General features: G+C 39.4%; 7 protein-coding genes across 7 annotated transcripts; 3 read left to right on the forward strand and 4 right to left on the reverse strand.

Annotated features, from left to right (window-relative positions):
* Nucleotides 1-466: 466 nt before the first annotated feature.
* RO3G_11317 (uncharacterized protein) lies at nucleotides 467-862 on the forward strand (the record flags this gene model as incomplete). Its single annotated transcript, XM_067665901.1, has 1 exon — nucleotides 467-862. The coding sequence occupies one exon, from the start codon at nucleotides 467-469 to the stop codon at nucleotides 860-862; it is 396 nt and encodes a 131-aa protein (XP_067522002.1).
* A 2,668-nt stretch (nucleotides 863-3,530) lies between these two features.
* RO3G_11318 (uncharacterized protein) lies at nucleotides 3,531-4,073 on the forward strand (the record flags this gene model as incomplete). The annotated part of the gene is made up of 3 exons (XM_067665902.1): nucleotides 3,531-3,584; nucleotides 3,650-3,741; nucleotides 3,791-4,073. The coding sequence occupies 3 exons, from the start codon at nucleotides 3,531-3,533 to the stop codon at nucleotides 4,071-4,073; spliced, it is 429 nt and encodes a 142-aa protein (XP_067522003.1).
* A 1,185-nt stretch (nucleotides 4,074-5,258) lies between these two features.
* RO3G_11319 (uncharacterized protein) lies at nucleotides 5,259-6,230 on the reverse strand (the record flags this gene model as incomplete). The annotated part of the gene is made up of 3 exons (XM_067665903.1): nucleotides 5,259-5,726; nucleotides 5,773-6,143; nucleotides 6,224-6,230. 3 exons carry the CDS (start codon nucleotides 6,228-6,230, stop codon nucleotides 5,259-5,261), a joined length of 846 nt encoding a protein of 281 aa, XP_067522004.1.
* A 223-nt stretch (nucleotides 6,231-6,453) lies between these two features.
* On the reverse strand, nucleotides 6,454-7,241 carry RO3G_11320 (uncharacterized protein; the record flags this gene model as incomplete). Its single annotated transcript, XM_067665904.1, has 5 exons — nucleotides 6,454-6,459; nucleotides 6,548-6,644; nucleotides 6,700-6,793; nucleotides 6,840-7,026; nucleotides 7,083-7,241. 5 exons carry the CDS (start codon nucleotides 7,239-7,241, stop codon nucleotides 6,454-6,456), a joined length of 543 nt encoding a protein of 180 aa, XP_067522005.1.
* A 1,289-nt stretch (nucleotides 7,242-8,530) lies between these two features.
* Nucleotides 8,531-9,510, reverse strand: RO3G_11321 (uncharacterized protein; the record flags this gene model as incomplete). Its single annotated transcript, XM_067665905.1, has 5 exons — nucleotides 8,531-8,620; nucleotides 8,672-8,840; nucleotides 8,959-9,245; nucleotides 9,290-9,387; nucleotides 9,435-9,510. The coding sequence occupies 5 exons, from the start codon at nucleotides 9,508-9,510 to the stop codon at nucleotides 8,531-8,533; spliced, it is 720 nt and encodes a 239-aa protein (XP_067522006.1).
* A 378-nt stretch (nucleotides 9,511-9,888) lies between these two features.
* RO3G_11322 (uncharacterized protein) lies at nucleotides 9,889-11,597 on the reverse strand (the record flags this gene model as incomplete). Its single annotated transcript, XM_067665906.1, has 2 exons — nucleotides 9,889-11,214; nucleotides 11,256-11,597. The coding sequence occupies 2 exons, from the start codon at nucleotides 11,595-11,597 to the stop codon at nucleotides 9,889-9,891; spliced, it is 1,668 nt and encodes a 555-aa protein (XP_067522007.1).
* A 6,333-nt stretch (nucleotides 11,598-17,930) lies between these two features.
* Nucleotides 17,931-20,734, forward strand: RO3G_11323 (uncharacterized protein; the record flags this gene model as incomplete). Its single annotated transcript, XM_067665907.1, has 9 exons — nucleotides 17,931-18,564; nucleotides 18,610-18,993; nucleotides 19,042-19,299; nucleotides 19,349-19,462; nucleotides 19,515-19,721; nucleotides 19,768-20,200; nucleotides 20,248-20,321; nucleotides 20,381-20,578; nucleotides 20,631-20,734. The coding sequence occupies 9 exons, from the start codon at nucleotides 17,931-17,933 to the stop codon at nucleotides 20,732-20,734; spliced, it is 2,406 nt and encodes an 801-aa protein (XP_067522008.1).
* Between the last annotated feature and the right edge of the window lie 1,445 nt (nucleotides 20,735-22,179).

Consider the following 22,179-nt stretch of genomic DNA (forward strand, 5'->3'; position numbering starts at 1 on the left):
ACAGTGAGCGTGAGAAAGAAAAAAGATGAGTTTATAGTGGGTTGATAAAAGAAGACAATGAATCACTTTTGATAAAAACAAGTGATTCCATCTCTCTCTCCTTTTTTTTTCCGTTTTTCCTACTGGGATTCAATCGAGTCTTTTGTTCCATCTTCTTTACACAGCCATTCTTCAAAAAGAGTGGCCTATTTATTTTTTGAGGAAATAAGCCGATACTGACAAGTGGCATCCAACACACTTGCTTCAAGCGTTTCTGCATCCCTTCCATCTGTCTCGCTCAACTGTTCTTTTGATGAAGGATGGATGCATGGCCATGGATGTTCTTCATGTTTTCTTGCATCTATTATAAAATAAGCCTGTTGGAGAAACAAAGAGGGAGTGATATCCCCCTCCCGCTTTATATCTAAAACAAAGAATGTCATCTCTCTTTCTATCTTGAAGGCACACCTCATGGCTTTTTTAAACAATGTCTAAAGTCGGAATACGTCGTCGCATCCAAAGCACACTGGAAGCCATCCACCGTCTCTCTACTTCGCTCGACCGTCATGCCTGTGGCCCCTTCGCGCTTGGCTCCAGTCCTCCATGGCGTTCCATTGTCAAAACGTCTTTTTTTGTCTCGCTCATTTCGATGCCGGTCGGTGATTGCACCCATCTTCCACAGAAGGGTTCCAAGAGCCTTCAGACCCCGAGGTGGATCGAACCACGATTGGAACAGGTTTCCAAACTGGCTTTGATCCCAGGTAGCATCCGGTCGTCAAGCACTCCCTGCCCAATCCATTCCCTCGTCTTTTCCTCCTTTTTAGCTTGCCTTGATCACCGACATGGACTTGCCCCCCACGGGGCGCATCACACCTACCGCTGACCTTGCTTGAATTTCCAGAGCATCGCTGGCATTCACTCTCACAGAGGCGAGTCCCTTCTGGAGCTCATGTCCTGCTGCTCTAGCCGCGGCTGTCGGGTCTGGTGTGTGACACCAAAGGATGACCCTCTAGTGTTGATTCGAGAGGACCAATGCATCTCTCCATGTGGATTGTCGCTTGCTGAACCATCGCCTGTTGTGTTCTGAATCCCTGAGAGAGGCTGTATCGGAAGACATGAGTTGTCAGTCCCTGATGCTTGTCCAAGGTCTGCGTAGGACACGGACCATCTTGGTTTTAGAAGCTGTTGTCATGGTTCGATCGGCTGGTTTGGTGGGTCGTTGTCTTCTTTCATGGCCTCGTCTCCCCCCCAAAAAAAAGCTTCTGCGGTTTTGTTCATGTCTATCTCCTGTTCAAAACCGTTTGAGTTTGGCTCCCTATCCCCTCAAGAGAGAATGCCAGATCCTTCTGAAGACATTCAAAGCTACTTGGGAGACAAAGGACGTGGGTAGTGCGCTCTTTAGCAACCTGGTCCAATTCTTTCCTTGTAGCACACACACCCCGCAGATCGCAAGACGTCTCATTTTCTTCAGGATTTGGCCTGGGCCTTCTTGTCCTCCCTTCTTCCATGATGCATTTGAGGTCGCTATCTATTTCTGTGGTTGATCTGGCTGTTGTACGCAGTCGTTCTGTGCCCTTGTCGATGGCCGCCACAGTGTGTGCTGCACCCATGATGTGTTTACGTAGTTCAGGGATATGCAACTTATGGACAGTCTCTGTCGTATTGGATAGTATCTCTCATGAATTTCTAGAGTTTTGCTTTGAGGCTGTTTGATCTCGTAAGAAAAAGACGATAGAATTCAATGAGACTTAATTCTATTTTTATTTAATACCATTGTATCTAGTATTTGTATTCTTTTCATGTAGGGTTCAGTGAAATCCTTTTCAAGATGCTTTAATTAATTATAGCTGTAGATCTAGTATGAATCAATTTTAATAGGAAGACCTGTTCCTGGTTATGCAAGTGGACTGTTTATAATTATCTAAGTAGATCTACTTTGCATTTATGTTTCGTTGCATCAGGAGCTATATTAAAACAACTTGTACTGAGCTAAAGGAGTGGAATTAGTGATGGCTGAATAATAGAGAAAAGACTGTAACAACTCTTTGTAAAGCATTCACTACTCTGATTTCTTATTAAATCATGTTTAAAGTAGGTTGGAATACGACAGAGATCAAAAGAGGAAGAGAGCGCTCCAATCCTTTATATAGTTTCTCTGAAAGTTCAGGGCGTTCTGATCTCTCGGCTTGATCCTCTCTCTTCTCAAGTCTCATGGTGAGATCAAGCAATGACTGGATTTGGTTCTTGGTAAGGTCATGTATACTTGACATAATGTTTTCATGATGCACGACTTTGAAAGGTATAAAGAGAGAACAAAAGAAAAAAAATGTTTACCATATATTATTGCTAAAGACAAAGCGCGACCTGAAAGGCTACTGCCACATTGAGAATCGAAGTAAAGCCATCCTCTATTGGTATAGGCACGACCGACAACAACTGGCTTTCAATAGAGCACATCATGGCGCTTGCAAACTAAAATAAGATTAAGAGTAATAATAATAAAGTAAAACAGGAATAGAAAATAGGACAACTCTTTGAAGAATGGTCTTTATAAGAAGTAAAGTGTATGAAATGAAATATTCCAAGAGAAAGGCATTTGCATGAACATAATTAAGATAAGACACTTGTTTTATATGCAAATACAAAAATATCAGTAAATATACCAATAAAGTAAATACACACATTGTTAACCCATGCAAAGAAAAATACAGTAGTGAATTAATAATACTATTTTAGGAACTCTTTGTATTCTTTAAGCTTACTCTTGTTATTAGAAAACCAGTTTCAAAATGTATGTTAGCGTGCCCACAGCCGTCTCTAAAAAAAGAGAGACACATTCTGCATCTACCACCCACGGTTGAATCGCAGGCTGTACGGACATCACTTCATATTGTTCAAAACATCAAGCAATTAGTAATTAATCGTCTTGTTGACTAGTCTGAAGCAATCTGAAGCTAGCAGAGTTTAAAGAAATTGTACTGACCTACAGCTTGTTGAAAGAGTAGAATACAATCCTCTTACTATCGTTGAAGTAAATAAATTCGTAAAATAGAAGAAAAGAGGAGCAGCTGATAGAAACTTCTTGCCGTTATTGTTTTTGATGACGCGTCTTTCAATTTTTAGTGACGTAAAGTGGAAACGCGTTCATTTTCTTTCGATGCCAAAAATTAAAATCAAGCATTTAAAGGAGAGTTACGCTCACAAAGACTGGCTTAAAAGCGCAGTTGAAGCCGAATCCTCGCTTGACTATTTTTCATTTGCGAATTATTTCAAAAAAAGTGAAGCTGAAACAAACACTCATTATTCCAATATATTGAGTTTTTTACTGAATAAAAACCAATCTAAAACGCTTCGTAACATGGCTATCAATGCTCAAAGCATTTTTGCGGTTAGTATACAATTAATATAAGCCATCACTGTATATACTAACCCGTTGTTGAGCACAGAAGAGAGATGGCAATGGCAACTTTGCTAGACGATATGAAGAGTACTGGAGAAACCGTAGTTCACAAGAAGCAAATGATATAGTAGTAGAGCGTCAAAGGACAACAATGATAAGGATTAATGAAGCAGCATGTAGTGCTATCGAAGCTCTAAGTAGTAATGTAAAGCAAAGTATAAAAGAGAATAAAAAATACAGACAGCTAAAGTAAGTATATATTTTTAATAGCTGAATGCACAAAACGTGGAAGTTGAAAGCGAGAGTACAGAGAAACCTATGCAAGAAGTGTTAAGTTTTTCAAAGGATTTATGCTCTGATAAGTAAGTTAAAATATACATGCACAATAGCAACTAATTTTAGATGTATTAGAGTGGGAGAGCTGAATATCATTGATCTGAGTGAACCAGCAGTTACTAGTCTCATGAAGAAGAAATTCAAAGTATCAGTGTATGAAGAGCTAATCAATAGCATAAGTCTTAAGCCTGCACAACTAACTTTGTATGCTGAAAATTTAATTGATGCAATGTCAAAAGCTGCACCGTCAGCAAGAGCTTTGAGAAAAATCCTTAAAAGCCATGATACCCCAAATGAAATCGATCCCCTATTACATGCTGATATTTCTTATATGGAAGTAACGATCAGATATTTGTGAGTATAATAATTCACTAAATTTTACTGATAACTTATAAGCGCACATATGGGTATAGACTTGATCTTATTGAAAGCCCTCGGAATCCGCTCTTATTTCGAAACTCAGAAAGAACATCAGCTGTATACTTTATGACATATATGTTAAACCAACTCTTCTTGTCGCATAATGATATTCTTGAGTTCGGATGGATTGAAAATGAGTGCTGTACGACAGGAAAGACAAAATGGGATGGAATTTTGTTTCTGGTTGGAGATCAGAACGTAACAACAACGTTGGTAGAGTTTTCAGGTGGTTTGAAGCAAACATCCAACACAAAAGAATGCAAGGATGTCCTCAAGTTATACCGCAATTTGCTAAAGATATTAGAGAGTATTCCGAGCAACATTAAGAAACAAGCGTTTTGTGTCAGATTTTATGGTATATAAATTAGTCTTCTCAACACTTTTTCTAACTGTAATAGACGAATGGATGCACTTTGAACACTTGGTTAAAATCAACAAAGATTATATCCGTAACACGGTTGTTTCTTTCCAGTGTCCCTCTAACGCAAGATTACTAGTTGAATATGTAAAAAGGATACCCATGATTTTTGCATGGAAAGAAGCGATTGTCACACAAGCTTTAGAATTCAGACAACACTAAAGTACAATGACAACTTGCTACTTTTTTATTTTATTGTCAAGCGCCATTATCTAGTTAATAACATGTGTCAAGTTATTTTCAAAATCTATGCCAAATTTTTCAAAAAAGTATTCAAATTGGGAATGAAATGATTGTACAATGCGAATGATACCAGTTGACCTTTTTTTTTAAAAAATAAATAAATAAATAACTCAATGTTTCATGGAAAGTAAGAAATGGGTTACAAAGAGGGTATTCAAACGTCTTTCGACCATCTTAAATGCGGTTTTCTCAATACTCTAGACTCAAAAGACATGTCAAAGTAGTTGATTTAAAAAAAGAAAGCATTTCATATTTTCGCAAGCATTGTAGGATGGAAGGAGAGTTTATTTAGGTCAAAAAGAGGATACAAATTTAGACTAGATTTACATGATCTGACGTGCTGTATTTGCTATTTCCTGCAATACTCGCTTTCGAAGATACTCAACCGTATCCGATACTTGCTCAAATTCAATCCTATGATGCCATGCTTAAGAACACCTCATGCCTGCATTCTTTTGTCACTTACTTTTCATCTGGCCCACAATAGATGGTCTCGACAGGAAGCAGCAACCTGGAAGTACTCGTCACAAAGCAGCCCTCCCACTGTCCTGCCTTGGCCTCATTCAGATCAGGAAACTCCCACTGGATCCGGATGCCTTCCTTTTGACAGATGTCGATCAGCAATCGCAAGATGGTGCCCAGCAAGACATGCTCCAGTCCGGCACAGAACACGACCGGTTCCCCAGCGACCCGTTTGACGGCCAAGAAGTTGGAGGCCATGCCTTCATAGACACGACCCTGGCTGTCGACCAAGATGATCTCGTTCACGTCCTTTGGCTTGTTCTCTTCGAGATCAGAGCGTTCACGCACCCATTCGGAATCCTTCACGACCGGATTCGTTCTGGATCGGTCGCTGACTTGGACCTTGACCCGCTGCTGCAGCACAGGACCCAGATGGCTGAAATGGGCCGCCAAGATCGGTTTTTCGTCCTAAGAGAGCATCAATCCCACTGTTTCGTGTGCGTGTCAGGCGTACCTTGAAACAATACGAGATCATGATCGATACCTTGGCCTCACTCGATCGATCCTCTTGGGTGTCATAGTAGGACGCAAGTCCCTTGGCTAGCAGTGGCACCAACTTTTCTTTGAGTCGTGTCGTGTCTTTGAATGACTCGAGTGCACTGTTCACCTTGGTCGTGTCGTCATGGTCCCAGTGGATGAGAGAAAGGGATTGCGTGAGGCGTTTTATGTGAGCGTCAAATTCGACAATGGCATTTCTATGCAGTGTACGCATACCGGTGTAAGCGCCTCGAGGATAAGAAAGGATGAATTCGTGAAATGTGGTATGGCCTACTTTCAGATCGTACACTGCGGTTGATTCTAGTGGGTTGACTTGTTCTATAATAACTATACATGAAATAAGTTTATATAGAAAATAATTGCATTTGATTCTATCGACTTGCGTGCAGTAGGTTTTCTAACTGTACTTGACATTCTAAAGAGATGGTGAAAAGAAAGTCTTTTTTGAAAGGAAAGCATTAGAAAAGAAGAAAAGGAAAAAAAAAAGGCATGTATTCAAAGATATGAGTCATTGTGTTACAGTGAATTCTGTTTTTTTTTTTTTTATGCATGAAATATAATTTATTTTCTCATCGTCTCTGTTTTGCTTTATATCTTGTACAATTATCGCAATACCATTTCCCTTTTGGGACTGTTTTCAAATCTACACAAGCGATATGAAACCATTCGATCTCACACTATGCAAATCAGATGAGCATCATCATAGCAGGAAAAAATAAAGAGGGACTTACATCAGCATTATCACAAGCAACCATCTCACCAAAAGAGACTTGCTGACAATAACAATAAAGAGGTTCGTTTGGATCAATGGACATGTCTGTGTCGGATCTAAAGAGAGGAAAGCATGAGATGCGCCGATGGCTTCGTATCGCTGTAACCTTACGATTTTAATTTTGTATTCTTTCTTCTTGGCCATGTCTTTGTCTTGTTGCTACTCCCATTCGCTGGTTTTAGCCTCACGTCTTCTTTTCTTCTCTCTAATAATCCGTTGAATAAACATAAAGCATTAATCTCTCCACTTACTCTTGGCTACCAAATCTCGTTTTTCTATTTCTTGATCAAATGCATCCTTTGACGAAGACAATCTTGAAACTAAACTTTTAGAAGAAGGCGTTAACCCTGGTAAGGAAACAATATGAATATTTCCGGTTGTATTGGTTTCTTCAAATTTGACTAAATCAGCATCTAAACGATTACAATGTCTCTCAACCTAACACGTATTAGTTCCTCTCTTCTCGTCCCCTATTCCAATTCCCGTCTATTTACTGCTTCAAAGGTCACTTTGGCCAAAGCCGCTTTTTCACTGGTACGTTTGGAGGTCTCTGTCAAGAGGTCAACCAGATGCTGTAGTTTTTCAAATCGAACGTCTGCCTCAAAACTATCAATATTATCAATCAATTCAATGGCCATTTGTGCTGTAGACATGACAGACTCTGTAGATACAGTGGTAAGCAATAAAGATAATGTGGGAATGGTTATAAAAAACCTTGAGCGTAACCGTCCATTTCTTTTAGAAGAGTGAAATTCTTTTGAAGATCAAGCTGAAGTGCTTCAATAACTAATACACAGTATATTCAGCCTACAGCAGCCTCGGTTCTTTCTATCTTTACCGTCCAAGTAATCATCAATATATAATAAACTGTCCATACTTAAGAAAAAAGTCAACTTTTTTTTTAGTGTGTGCATCTGTATATGTCGTTCCTGGAGTTTAAATATCGCATCATGTGATTGTATGCAAAAAAAAAACTCATTTTTGAGTGAGATCACTTGAGAAAAAAATTGGTTCAATGAAGCAAAGCTTTGGGTCCTCTTTTTTTTTTTTGTCTTTATGGTTCATCTAAATAGAACGAGTACTTTAGTGTATGAAGATGGTATTGGTGAACTTTGTAAGAAAAGATGGGGGGAAAGATCGTCTTGTGAAAATGGAGGTTGGTTTGGGTGTCTTTTGGACAGAGCTCAAGGATTTAGAATGATCAAAAAATGCTGTACAAGAGCCAAGGGGGTTGAATGAGTTGAAAAGAAGCTCACTTTTACTCTATCAAAGAAATGCATTCAATAACTCGGATAGCAGATCCATCTGGTTATTCGGATGGACGTAGGCAGATACAGATTATTTAGACAATGACAAGACTGTGCTACATATCAATAGGAAAAAAAATAAAAAACGATAGCTTGATCCACATTAGGTGCTCGTGCAGAGGTAGCTTTGTCATAGACACAAGCAAAAGACAACAGTTTTACTTGGACTAGCTTTTTCGGTGGTGCTGTTATCCCAAGCAGATCAAGAGATTTGGTTCAGGATAAAAAAAAAGGGGGGGAGGGGTACTGTGACAGGATAGGACTTCAACTTTGCATGAACACGAACAATTCAAGGAGAGCATTCTGTTGCGATAGAGAGTGAACCAATCGAAAAGAACATTGTTGCTGAAAAAGGGGATTGATAGACGGGGATATTGTCGCATTCACCTTTCTCGCTATTCCTCAGAGTTGAATCCCAAGAGTAGTTTTAGTGGGGTTGCAAAAGCAAGATGAAACAAGGGCTGCTACAAGGCTTTGTTTCAAGGATACGTGATGCGTAAAACAGTATTCTTTTGAGAGATTCTTTAGCATTGGTAGCTATCCTATAACCAGATGGGATGATTGAAATACTATTTAGATTGTCGAGAATTTGCAAGTTGGTCAATGGTTTCCAAGTGGTATAAAATGGTATTTATTTAGGGTTCTAATACAACTTCAGTCAACATGCCCTTTTGAAGATCACTCATCAAGATTTCTTCTGCTTTTCCTAAATCATCTGCCGAGACCTAATGAATAATTAGAGAATGTGACAAGGAAAAAAAAAAAAGAGAAATTACCAAGACATTAGCACTTTTAAATGTACTGAGATATAATAAATTCATATGAGCAGTGAGTGGACGAGAAATAGACCAGACGATACCACATCGATCCAAGTTAGAACCAGCTAAATTGACTTGGATGACACGGTATCTGGGCGAATCTTCATCTTGAAAAATGCTTTCTTCACTAAATAAATCCAAGATGGTTTGATTAGCGATGAGTGATATACCTTCGTTGGATGCTGTATAAGAAAAGAATCTACTATGAATTCATCAGATTCAATCGTCCAATGACACCTTCTTACCTATCACTCTTTCCACCAGGGGAGATTAGCTCTGGATAAGACAAGATCTTGAGGACGGTCATGGCCCAATCTGACTTTAAATGTGGGTTCAATCCAACACACTGCAATTCATCCGTCAGCACACACTTTTCGAAATTTTCATGCATCGGTTCGATGCCTTCGTTTGAGGAATGGACTGAGCTGGATGGTGGTGAGTGACCTAGGTGATCATTGAGCGCTTCTTGATCAAATTCATAATTCAATTCTCTTAGCAGTTCAATCGCCTGCAGCAGTCGTCTCTCTTTCACCTATCGATCGGTTAAACACAGCCTGAATGATCCGAGCCTTTTACCAAAACAAAATCCGTTTGATAGGTCGACATGTAAAAGATGGAAAACTTGGCTTGAGCCAAAGGGCCCGAGATGTCACTGATACGCTTTCCACTGGCACCTATCTTATTTTAGATTCCGCACAAGATGACTCAAGTTGACAGTTACCTTGGCCACCTTCATCGTCCACTTGCAAGACACGATAGACATCATTTGAGAATCGCATGTCATGGCATCCGGTCATGGTCAGTGGAGGAACAAAGTCTCGATCGATCACTTGTTTATCGGCCACAATCGATATCTCATAGGCATTCTCTGTAAATGAAAAGAAATATCGGAAACTAATCAATAAGATTCAGTGGAAAGTCTAAATGGATTCTATTTACTCGTTGGTGTCTTGAAAAAAGCATGATTTCACAATCGCATGCGTTACATGCTGCAAGTGAGACTGAGGAAAATGAAGTAATTTGACTTTACAGGGTAAAATGGTAATCATCAAAGAGTGAGAATAAAAGCAAGAAAAAAAAAAAAAAAAAAAAAAAAAAAGTTTAAAAGAGATCAAGCGTGACACAAGAGGAGATTGAACAACAACAATAAAAAGAAACTCGGAAAATTTTTTTTTTCAACTTTTTAATGGCAAGAGGGATTGAATGACCTTTTCGTACATGTAAGGCGAGTGATCCATCAGCATACTTTTAGAAAACAAGACTTCTGAAAACCTTGCGTGCACGTCATCACACCGACTCAACCTAACTTTATTGCCAGAGGCCGTGATCCAATACACCGTTCCTGGCGGATACATCTTTTCGGCCGTCATGTCTGCTCGCATCGTCTTGATCGTCGCCCAAAACCAACGGTCGTCCACGTCCGACCTGCCCTTCATCTTTTCGACCACACGACCCATGATTTCCTCGGCCGCGTTGCGTTCGACGTGCAAGGTCCGTGCGACATTTTTGAAATCCTGCAAGAGACCCAGGCTGAGACAGCTGACCATGTCGTACCCGTGCACCACGGTGGTCACCAGGCCCGCACAGCGCTGGCTGAGCGAGATCGAGACCACGCCAGGAGGACCATAAGCATAGCAGTGGATCGGTCGACCGACCGGCAGGCCTGATCTGGCCGAGGTCGTGTGCTGTCCGTCGACGGACTGAGCCCAGAGCACACAGAGCAGGCTGGCGACGCCGCCGCCGAGGGAGTGGCCGCAGAGGACGAGCGAGTAGGTGGGGTAGGTCAGCAGGCCGTCTCGGATCGTCTCAAACACCTTGCCCTGGGTCAGCCGTTGGGCGGCCTTGAGCATCCCGCTGTGGGCCAGGTGGCGTTCGCCGTCGAGATCGAGGGGCGAATAATCAAAGCTGAGGTCGGTCAAGAGGTCGCTGAGGCCCAGGGTGCCTCGACAGGTCAGCACGATCGCTTGGGACTCATGGTCGACCGTGACATAGTGTACCAGGGTCTTTAGGTGTGAGCCCAGCAGGGGCTGTGGATCGGTATAGGACGAGAGCAAGATGTCGTCGACTGAGTTGCGGGTATGATGGGCAAAGGCCTGGTGGTTTGGATGATGCGTGCTGGGTAGGCTGGCAGGGATATCGCCGATGCCCAAGATCCGCATGAAGGATTCACCATAGGCGGCGGTGGCATAGTGGATATAACGAGCGATGGGGTATAGGATCTCACAGGTCGGCTGTGCATAATAGGGTGGTGGGAGGGATCGGTCGGTTTCGTACAAGACCGTGGTCGGTATCGGGCGGTGGGTGAGGTTCTGGAGGACGGCAAAGGCTGTCAGGGCTTTGGTGAGTCCGGTCAAGATGGCCATCTTGCCTGCCTTGGCCAGATCAAAATCGGGGTCATGAAGAAGCTCTTTGGTGAGTCGGGTGATGATGTAAGCAATCGCGCGTGATGTCTCATTCGATCCAAAGAGTGTGTCAAAGATGCGAACGGATTCTTCAGCGGCCTACTGAATGTGAATAAAACGTCTTGTCCTTCAACCGTTACCTTCAGTCCATATTGAATCGTCCGTGAGGTGAGTTGAAGACCGGTGATGGTGAACAGTTCGGCTAGTGAAAACGTATGGCTCACGAGGTCCAATCCGGCCAGTGTGTATTTTTCAAGTGATGATTCGTCTGAAGGATGTAGATTTTTAGCAGTTGTAATCATGTTCGATAAAGCGTTCCTGGATAGTCCCAAGGAGAATAAAGTACCCTGTTTGGCTACTTCAAACAGACTATCTACTAAAACAGATGAACATCGAAGTGAAATACGTGTGGCAAGTGAGAAACGAGTGATTGTGTTTGCCAAGTGAGGTGATAGTAAAGAGGATTCATCGTTTGTTGTCATTTTAAATACAAAAAAAAAAAAAAAAAAAAAATGAAAAAGCCAACAATTAGTTCCCTTCTTTTTTTTAATTTATTCTTTTTTTTATTTTTTTTGGGGTTCTCTTTATTTATTCAAATTTGCAGATCAAAAGTTTATTTCCCCACACACACACACAATAATAATTAAAACAATCACTGTAGCTTTGTAAACCGACGATGATAAATCTAAAATATTTCTTGTTTGCTTTTTTATTTTTATTTTTTTTTTTTTTTTTTTTTTTGCGGAGAAATATGTGTGTGGGGTTTGCACAGCATTTGGGTCTCTAACTCCCCTGAATGTTTCTGCCAAAAAAAAAAAAAAAAAAAAAAAAAAAAAAAAAAAAAAAAAAAAAAAAAAAAAAAATTGTTCTCATGACTTTCTTGTGTAAACAAGTAGGTAAGACACAATGTGAACACAAAATCTATTTAAGAAATGATTTGTATACAGTCGTTCTACTGCCAAATCAAGGACCTTCTAAAAAAATCTATGGATTTTAAAATAAAATTAGGCAACTTTCCGAAAAAAGGAATTCCTTAAGCAACCATCGATTACAGCAGTCACATCTCAATACATGCTTCTTTATTTATCAATTGTCTTGTTCACAGATGCACACTTTTACTAACAATAATGTATACAATGTTGTCTTCTTCATCTATCAACATTTTTCAATGCTTTTTTATTCAAAAACATGCTTCTGAATATGTTATTGAGCCTTTGGCCAATATCCCAGTTTGCAGACAAAATCGAATTTGATGCTTGATATGCCAATATTGCCAATGGGATCAGACATCAGACTCATGTTAATAAGAGAAATGATACTGCTATTTCCTTATGTTCAAAGAGGCATTGAAAGCTTGATGTTGCCGAAAGAGACGCATTACTTCATATCAGAACACGGCAAAACAAAAACGGTAAAGAAACAATCATGTTAGCATCAAAAGGATTACCTTCTGGTGAAGCATCTGAATCAAATAAAGTAACTACTAAACAAAGGAGAGTAACAAGGAAACCTTTCACTAAGTCTTGAAAATTCAGCGATTTATGGTTGTTTAAAGAGATTCGTGCAACAGTTTTCCTTTGTTTCATCCTTTATTTTTCGCCCTTATACCCCTTTATCTGTTGCAACTCCTTTGCTGCTACCCTTTTATCTGCTTCTATTGTTTCCTCATATTTGATTTCTATTCAAATAAGATGCTTCTGACTGCAGAAGAAGTGGCTTATTTGATTTATAGTCTTGAAATCACTCAAGAAAATGGTGCATTAGTACTATCAAGCTTACGCGACGCAGGCCTAGAACCATTAACATTAGTCAATAGCGGTCCTTTCGTTGCCATAGTAGTAGCGAGTACAAAGTTGGCGATGGAACCCTGGAGATTCAAATGTTTGGAGACAAATCACGTTCATTTTCCAATAGTCACAGAACACATAAAAACAGAAAGTAACACCACCATCAACACTACCACCACGTCAAATAGTGTGTTGACTGCACCTTCACGTGAGACCATCATTGACTTTGCGAAGCAAATCTTCACTATGGATGCTGTATCAACAGTAACCAAACAGCGTTTCCTTACAGAGAATGTGAAATATTTGGTACTTATAGAATGAAAACAGTAAGAAGTCAGTAGCTGACAACTACTATTTATTAAGTAAAGAAAGGAACTAATGATTTAAAATGAACCCTGGATTATATCGTCTGACTATTGATTGTATAGTCTGACGTGGACTGGACTGCGATCAATAATAAAATAATAAACAAAGGCGTCATTAATGACCAAATACGACAGAGCGAGATTTTCGAAATTATGCAGCTTTACATACCGAATGATCACATTGATTGCTCCATCTTATCAGAATGGATGTCGAAAAAGGGTTCATGGGGTACATCCAGACACAAACAAGTGAACAAGGTTCGCGTTTGTGGCCGTTTATACAACATGATTCACAGTCAATTTCGTAATTTCACATGAGTGCACGTTACCAACGTCCACCAGTTCTGGGCACATGTACTATCATCCTTGCCGAGCGTTTACACAATAGGCCATGTGTAAGACATCAATACCAAGGAATCACCGCTGGCCAAAGTGAAATCCATCAATCTCCAAATCTATACGCTTAAGAAGAAACTTTTCTGTGAATACCTATTTGCTTCAACCAACACGTCTGCCAATGACCCTTTGCAGTCACAGAGTTATGGCCGTAGCTTTGACTTGTATGCAAAACGGGTGGGACGCAGTGGCAATACTCAAGCTAGGATGAACAAGATGACTGGAACTGCCCAACAAAGGGGCGTTAGCAACCAAATTTGCCAAAGAATTGGGAATTGAGCCTCGTGTTGCTCAAAGATGGTGGGAAAATTACAAAGCAAAAGAGGAAATGCCCTACAAAAAATCCATTGTTAGTAATGGCAGTAAAAACATTTTTATCAACAAGCATGACAATCAAATAAAACAAATTGGTCAATGACGATCCGCAGTTAGCCGTAGAGGATACTATCTAAAAACTAGCTGCTCAGTTCGAGGAATTTAAAATCTCCAATCGCAACTAAACCATCACTTCAAAAATAATATGTGTATGACAATAAAGAAGCCTATATTTGAAGCTGAAGTGAGGAATTTTGTGAGCACCTTACAGGATAGATACGAGTAGTTTATAGAATGGAGGGATGCCGATCTTGATTATACAAAAAATGATGTATTTATAGATGAGGCCGACTTCCACATTAATATGAGATTTGACTGGGCTAGATCCGCCAGTGGAACTCCTGCCATAGTAAAAATACCAAAATTAAATCACTATCGCATGCAGTTATCGGCGCTATACACTCGTCTCGTGTTCTTCTTATCACACTGAGGAAATCATCTCCAAAAAAAAACCTAAACCGGCTCCCAAACCCAAAAAGTCTAAAGTTAATAGTGAAAAGAAAAAAGAGCCACACAACCAAACAGCAGCGATGACAAAGTAGCTGGAAAAGACGAAACAACATCTGGAGAAGCTGAAGATGACTGTAAGGCTCCTAAAGATACCACTACTTAACATTTTGTTAAGTTTATGGACGACCTTCTCGATGTCATGGGTACAGATGAGGTTTTAACAGGAGTTATTTGGTATTAGATAATACTTCAATTCACAAATCGCGGCATTTGAGACGAAAGATAGAAAGTAGAGGAGACGAATTGATGTTTTTGCCACCTTGTTCTTCTGAGCTGAACCCTATTGAGCAGATTTGGACGACAATGAAAGAGTCGCTCAAGCGTCATCGAATGTTGACAGAAGAAAACTTATCGAGTAGAATTTCTGATGCTTATAAACAAGTTCTTATTAAAGGATCAAAGTTGATTTCAGCAATCTTTCGGTTGCCTTCTTTGGTAGCTACAGCTGCGATTCGTGACAGACATTGTTTTGCAATTAAGGACACGAGCTACACGGACAATTCAGATCTACTAGACATGTCCCAGAAAGACACTATCTAGAGAGTATTCCTATTCTCCACACTTTAGAATGAGTAAATTGGTCTTGTTTACTGTTGTGAATGCTGTATCCTGAAGTAGCATGCATGAGAGTTGTTCGCTTCCTAGCGACTGCTTGGGCATATTTTTCAGCTTAAGAGAAGGCTCTGGTGCATGTGGTCGCTACGTGACTGCGTTGAACGACTGGTGAGACATTGTATTGCAAAGAGCCATGTGAATTGAACTTTGAATTTTTTTCGGAAAGTCTCACAGTATTATTTTGAAGTCCCTGATTTTTATAGAAAGTTCTTGATTTGGCATTGGAGTAACTGTGCAATTTATAATAAAGATGAAAAAGAAGCTTTTGTGTGTGTGTACGTTAAAAGATTTGCCTTTCTTGATTTTATATGACGGATTTATACATGAAATAGGAAAAATAAAAAGCGTCGCTCTTTTTTCGTACGAGGACCATCATCTGCATGTAAAAATACGGGCGATGTGAATCCATTTGGAATTCGCACGCATACTTTACTTGTGATTACAACAAGAAGAGATTGAATGTGATTTCTTGACTAGAAAAAACATGGTGGTTGAAGGAAAGCAATTCACTTTAAATTCTCAAAAGGTCTCTTGCTTTCACTCTCCATATTTCTCTCTTTATGCATCGCTGGCCAGGAAGTAGAGTTAACTTGATGCTCAATACTCTCACACGTTGATCACAACTCCTGAAGGTTAGCTTTAGTCTGAACAAAGTTAACGTTACATCCACCACGACTGTAGTTTTTTCAATTCAGATCCTTCTTTGTGCAACCCACACAGTTGTTTATTTTACCCCCTTTCCTTGTCTTGCCTCTTTTATCATTTTTTTAGTAGAGAAAGCCAAGGTCTGTTTAAATTCTGAGTTGATATTCGTCATTCATTTGTTCATCTTTGTTTATGTCGCCTATTTCATCTACATCTATCTGCATGCATATGTAGTCGAAAGTTGTTAGATTAAAACTAGAAAGGTTTAACAAAATAAGTTGTTTTCTTCATAACAATCCTAGATGAAAACGAGCTGTTCTATTCAAGAGGCACAGTGTATGTAATTTTACATGAATTTCTCTCTATCGCTTGCTGTTATACCTGTATGGCATTTGCCTTTTTGAATTCATTATTGAGTGGTGACCCTTGATTTTTATTGTCAGTCAATCTTTACTCATTCATCTTTTATGCTCAAAAGATTGATGGCTGGACTTTATGCCTTGTTTCTTTTGTTTTATTTTGGGCAATTATCAAAGTGCTTGATGGTTGACTTAGGTTATTAAAGATGCATTTCAGTTGAAATATATATATTTACTTCTTATAAAGAAGCATACAGTCAGACTTGTGGATTTTGTCGATTTAGAAAAAATAATCGTCGACAAATGAAATCCATTGTTTGGTTTGATAGAATTGATTATCAATTAAATCCAGATTAATATGTCGATTGATGCTGAAGTAATTGTTGATTTGAATTAGAGTATTTTGTCGAAACTTTAAGGCCATGATTAGTGTCGCATGGTATCGAAGTAGCTTCATAATAATGTTTTCACTACCCCCTTTTCCAAGTTGTTTGTTGTTAATATGTGCTAAAGCGTTCATTCTGACTGAAAGTGTATCTTTATCCTGATGCATTTAAGGTCTTCCTGGTTCATTTCTATTGATAAAACAGATAGAAAAATACGAGTATGCATAGGTGGTGTGAATTTTCTTGTGGAAGAGTCGATTTAGGTGTAATTATGTTATCATCCATTCTAATGTTTGAGACAGCGGAAACATGGGCAGTCTTTTGTTCCAATCACCCATTTCTCAGAACCATCCATTGAGCGTATTGCAAAACCAGACATAAAAAACACTCTAGCCTGGAATTAATTCACGCATGTTGATAGCATTGACATGTTTTGACAATCATTGGATAGAGAATTCAATTTTGCACTAAGCCATAGCACAAAGAATGAACAAAGCCGGAAGATAACTCTAAATTTGAATACTTTTATTTTGATCCCATCTTTATTCGCTTAAACAAGACTTGAGATTAAATGACAAAAGATAGTGACGACAGATATGACTTAAAAATCTCTATAAACAGAAACACGGCTATTTATTCTAGTAGCTGGCTATCAGGATCTATTCCTTGTTTTATTTAATAAAAATGGAGTCGACAACAATAAGGCTGCAGCCTTACTGACATGTAAAAACGTAATACAATTGTCATCAAATCATTTAGTCGCGTGATTTGTGAAGTAGATGCTGTCTATAAAAGACTAAAAAAAGCCACGCATTTTTTCTTCTATTGTCAACGTTATCACAAATTCTGTCTATTGAATCCCCAAAAAAAAGGGGGATGTCAGGGCCCACATACTTTTTTTATAAATCCAATTGAGCGTGTCATGTCTTTTGAGCATTTGGATTAGTTGGAGAGGACAAAGCTTGAATTTGCCATCAACGAGTTATTCAAAGCGGCACTTTGATCAACAGTTGCACTTTGTTCTGGTCATTAGCAACCAAAGGGCCGGATCAAGTGAGACCATGGGCTGACAGCAAGAAAGCAGTTTTGAATTTACTGTTTTCAAGAATCCAAACCGCGCTGCAGGCACTGTTTCTTGATAGTCTTGAAAGTTTTGAATTTTTTTTTTTTATGGCTAAAAAAGTATAGTATTCCAAGTGAGAACTTGTGCCATCATTTCGTGTCTGTCATTATTTTAACGTCAGCGAAAACAGTTATACAAGGTTCTTTTGTCCTCAATTTGCCTAGAAAAATCCGGCTCGAAAACAGGCAGTTGGCGGGATCTCAAAGAGGACGGATAAAACAAAGTATTCTGGTTCTATTTTTTTTTTTTATAAAATGGCAACTGCACAAACATTCATTAACCAACTTGAAACACTCGACCAGTCCGTTCGATCCGATTCCCTCGAGAGCGTCTTGAGCTGTATTCAAAACCCTTTAGAGTGGTTCAGCTCTGATTCGCCACTTAGTCCTTCTCAGCAACTAGCCATCGTGCGCGATTCCAGTTGGAAGAAACACCTCTTCACCGTCTTTCACGACATCTTGCCCTCCTGGGCCTTTTCACTCTCAGGCTACCGTCAGTCGGTTCTGTCGACAGCTTGGATAGAACACAGCCCGAGCGCGATCGGTGTGGTCATGGCCAAGACGAGTTTACCTATTTTGTTAGAATGCATATCCGCCGATCGATCTCTGGACACCTTGGAGATGATCGCGGCAGGTCTAAAGCATGTGGTTCTAACGGCATTCAAGCTATATCCTGCCGGACTTGAGCCTGACGAAATACCGTTCTTTTGCTCGCTGCTGTGTTCCATACCCGGACGATTGACCAATGCGTTAGGAGGAGGGGAAGCAAGAGCATGGTATAGCGATCGAGTGTATTATGGTCGACTGGCTCAATCAGTAGCTCAACATGCAGTCTCTGTCCGATTCTCGGGTGAACTTTTGGGCAAGATGATACGTCAGGGTTATGAAGGTAGTTGTGGATGATAAAAAACGGAAAGATTAATCATCGTTATAGATCAAGCCATTGCTTCTCTTTTTCCTATCGCTCTTCAGTCACCCACACCTTTTCCTTCCATCTTTGAATATACCACTTCTGTGATCTCCACAGCCGATCAAATCACCAAGGCCGTCCTTTCCTATGCACTCCAGCATGCCATCCAGGCTCAAGCGCTGGCACCTGTCTTGTTTGACGCAGATCAAACACTGCGCGTCCAGGATTTCTTGCTCTGTGCCTTGCTCCGTTTGTCCAAGTGGAGCTTAGCCAACGACCGACTGGCCAAATTAGCAGTGGCCACCGCTCTCTGTGCTGGTCTCGATCTCTCGCCAGTGACAAAGCAAGTCATTCAATTGTGGTCAGATCCGGTCTTCATTAAACATGCTGCCTATCGAGAGAAAGAATGTACGTAGACAGATAGACTAGGAGGGCTTGGACTGATCTGTATCATAGATGTGACGATAGGTGTGCTTGTGCTTTTGGGATATCTGGACGATGATACCATTCGTAATAACATCATGCCTAGCACACGATTAGTCATGAGTGTTTCATTTTATTTTGATCAAGCAGAGATGATGACAGCCAAATTGGGAGCACTGATAGCAGAGGCTGTTTCCAGTCGATTGGATACAAAACCTTTGAATACAGGATTGTTGGATGGAGATGATAGGTTATTGGCATTAAAGCAAATCATAAAAAATCCAAAGGAAGGTAAGTGTGAAGGTTACAGCGGCAAGAGTGAAAATCTGATGCGGTCTAGATACTGTCATGAACGATAAAGTGGAAGAAACGACAGTAGATCCCTTGGTGGAAACAGACGATGAAGAGGAGAAAGAGCTGGATCCAGATGCAAGTTATCTTCCTCAAGAAGAAAGTAAACGAAAAAAAAGTGCAGATGCAAAACAAGTTTTCATTTTTTTTTCTAGGCGAAGAAGAGTTTCAAGCGTATGCAATGGAAGAAGAATCAGACGATGAAGGAAATAGGAGAGAAACAAAAAATCATAAAAAACCTGCCTTTATACGCGACTTGGTGCGTTACTTGGCTGATAAAGAAGATCCGGTCCGACTTGAGATTGGATTAAAATCAGCAGAAGAAATGATCCGACAGTCCACAGGAAAAGGAACCGAATTAGGTAACGCCCAAAGATCCTAGACAGTGATACTCACGTGTGTGATTAGATGAATCTTGTAAAGCGTTGGCAGAGCATTTGATTAGCTTTCCAGAGACATTTGAAATTGACCATTTTCGACAGTTGCAGCAGAATGCATTGACTGCCCTGATTGCAGGCGTGCCAAAAAAGGTGACAGGCTATGTGATTGATACGATGTATGATCGAAATACGTCCGCAGGACAATCACAGATCATCTTGGCCTCCATCACGTTGGCCGTTCGAGAACTAGCTGGATGGAGCCCCAAATCAGGCGAGACCAGTGCAGGTTCGGTAGAGGAAGGATTGGCAGATCGATTAGGTACCTCTTTGTTTGTGTCCAAGAGATTAGAGGTGGAAAAGAAACGAAAGACAGAAAGGAATCGATTGGCAGGCTTAGCAGGCCCTGTCTTTTTCTTTCCTTTGCTTGTCGGTTGGTGGGAAGGCGCCCAAGGACGTATAAAGTAAAGTAGAGTTGTATTGATGGCATGCGATGTTTATCTATTTGTAGGTATTGGATTGGAAATAACCCATTATTGATCGAAAGGTTTATTATGACTTTAAATATCATTTTGCACAGTTCAAGTAAGTTGATCATGAAACATATACAAAAAAAGTGCTCGTTTTTATTCAATAATAAAAAGCAAATACACCTGATAAACGAAGTATTGTAAGAGAATATTTTGAATTTGCATTATCCATGAGATATGCAAATATTACTTGTAAAAGATCGTTATTGCTCGGAATTGAAGTCATTATCAATCAAAGTTATAAAGATCAAGAGACTTTATTGTTTCAAGATTTCACAAGAGAATTGGTTGAAACAAAAGAGTGGTTGGAAGGTAAGATGGAATCTAGAGGAGTTTATGAAATAACATGAACTCGTTTATGTAGAAATTTTGGAAAATTCAACCGCTGATGATCAACTTAAAGAATTAACGATAAGGATCCTACTGAGATTATCAGAAATAAATCAACAACAATTATTAAAAATGTAATAAACTCATTAGATAATCATTTGACGCGCTTTTTATATATAAAAGAAGAAAAGGAAGAAAAGCAATGGTAATGATGGTGGTATAAAATGACAAAAAATAACTTTTATTGTGGATATATAACCTTGGTTCAGATCATCTTTCTTTTTTTTTTTTTTTTTTTTTTTTTTTTTTTTTTTTTGCAGTGAAATGATGGACTTCATTGTCAACTTCAAAAAATATGTTTTTCACAATTTCATCAGGAAGAAATTAGCGTCAAGTTTTGTTCCGTCAGTAATCTAAGGGTTATAAACTTGCTTCAAAATTGGGATTATTTCAGAAGCTTGGGTTGGAAAGTAAATAATCTTTACACGATTAAGACAAAACCATCCATTGGCGAATGTGAACAGCTGAATGCATGCGTTGATCCAATTCTCTCAAACATAATGGCTGATTCTGAAAAGAATCTTCCCAAATTTAAGCAAACGTCACATATGATGCAACCAAAGACAAACATATGGAAGCGATGATATCCGTTATACATCAACTGGAATTTGGTGCTAGTTTTGGCTTCGGAGAAGCCAAGGTGGCACAGCCTAAGAGCAACAAGTTACAATTTTGTCATAATTTGCTGCATTTAACAGTTTGTTGCAAGGATACACTTGATATCAACCATTTGAAAGCATCTTTCTCCTTTCAAATCCATGGTAAGAGTAGAAAAAGGAGGACAAGGAAAAAAACAAAAAAGTAAATACCCTCACTCACTGATTTTTGCTTTACTTTTTAGACTTCAATTTCACATTCTTTTTGACTCTCTCATGTCATGATGGGTTATATGAAATATAAGAAATTAGTCACTTGGTTTTTCTCCAGTCCCTCGATGAATTCTGTGCCTTTGTGAATCTCAAAAACATTCGCACATTGTTGCAGGTGTCCAATGTCTTTTGATGGATGTGCAAAAAGGACAACGCAAGGGATACAATCTGGTCATGCCTTCAAGGATAGGAATCGAATGGGCGATATTCGCTTTGGACATGAGAGACATGTTTTCCCTTTGTTATCCCTGTTATGTTCTGGTAAAGGTAATAACAAAGATAAACCAAAAGAATACTTTTTGAGACTGAACTTTATTTAAGACAATTTTAATTGTTAAAAAGAAATCATTACAAAGTCTACTATTTATATTCTTCTATCAGTTGGCGGGTAAATGAGTAGTTATGAGCGTAGATCCAATCATTGACACGTTTGATTGAAGAATGATCACTGAATCGATTATGAAAATTTTTAATTCGTTGTTTTATAGATCTTATTGTTCTTTAACTGATTTGGGAGAGTTGTCCCGTCTTCATTGAGAGGAAATATATATTTATATGAAATGCCTCCAGTCAGATCAAAGTTGACTAGGTACCTGATCCATCATTATTCATTTACAGATATGATGAATAGTAAAGATCATGACTTATTTATTG

Source organism: Rhizopus delemar, genomic scaffold, assembly GCF_000149305.1.
Source record: "Rhizopus delemar RA 99-880 supercont3.9 genomic scaffold, whole genome shotgun sequence".
NCBI lineage: Eukaryota > Fungi > Mucoromycota > Mucoromycetes > Mucorales > Rhizopodaceae > Rhizopus > Rhizopus delemar.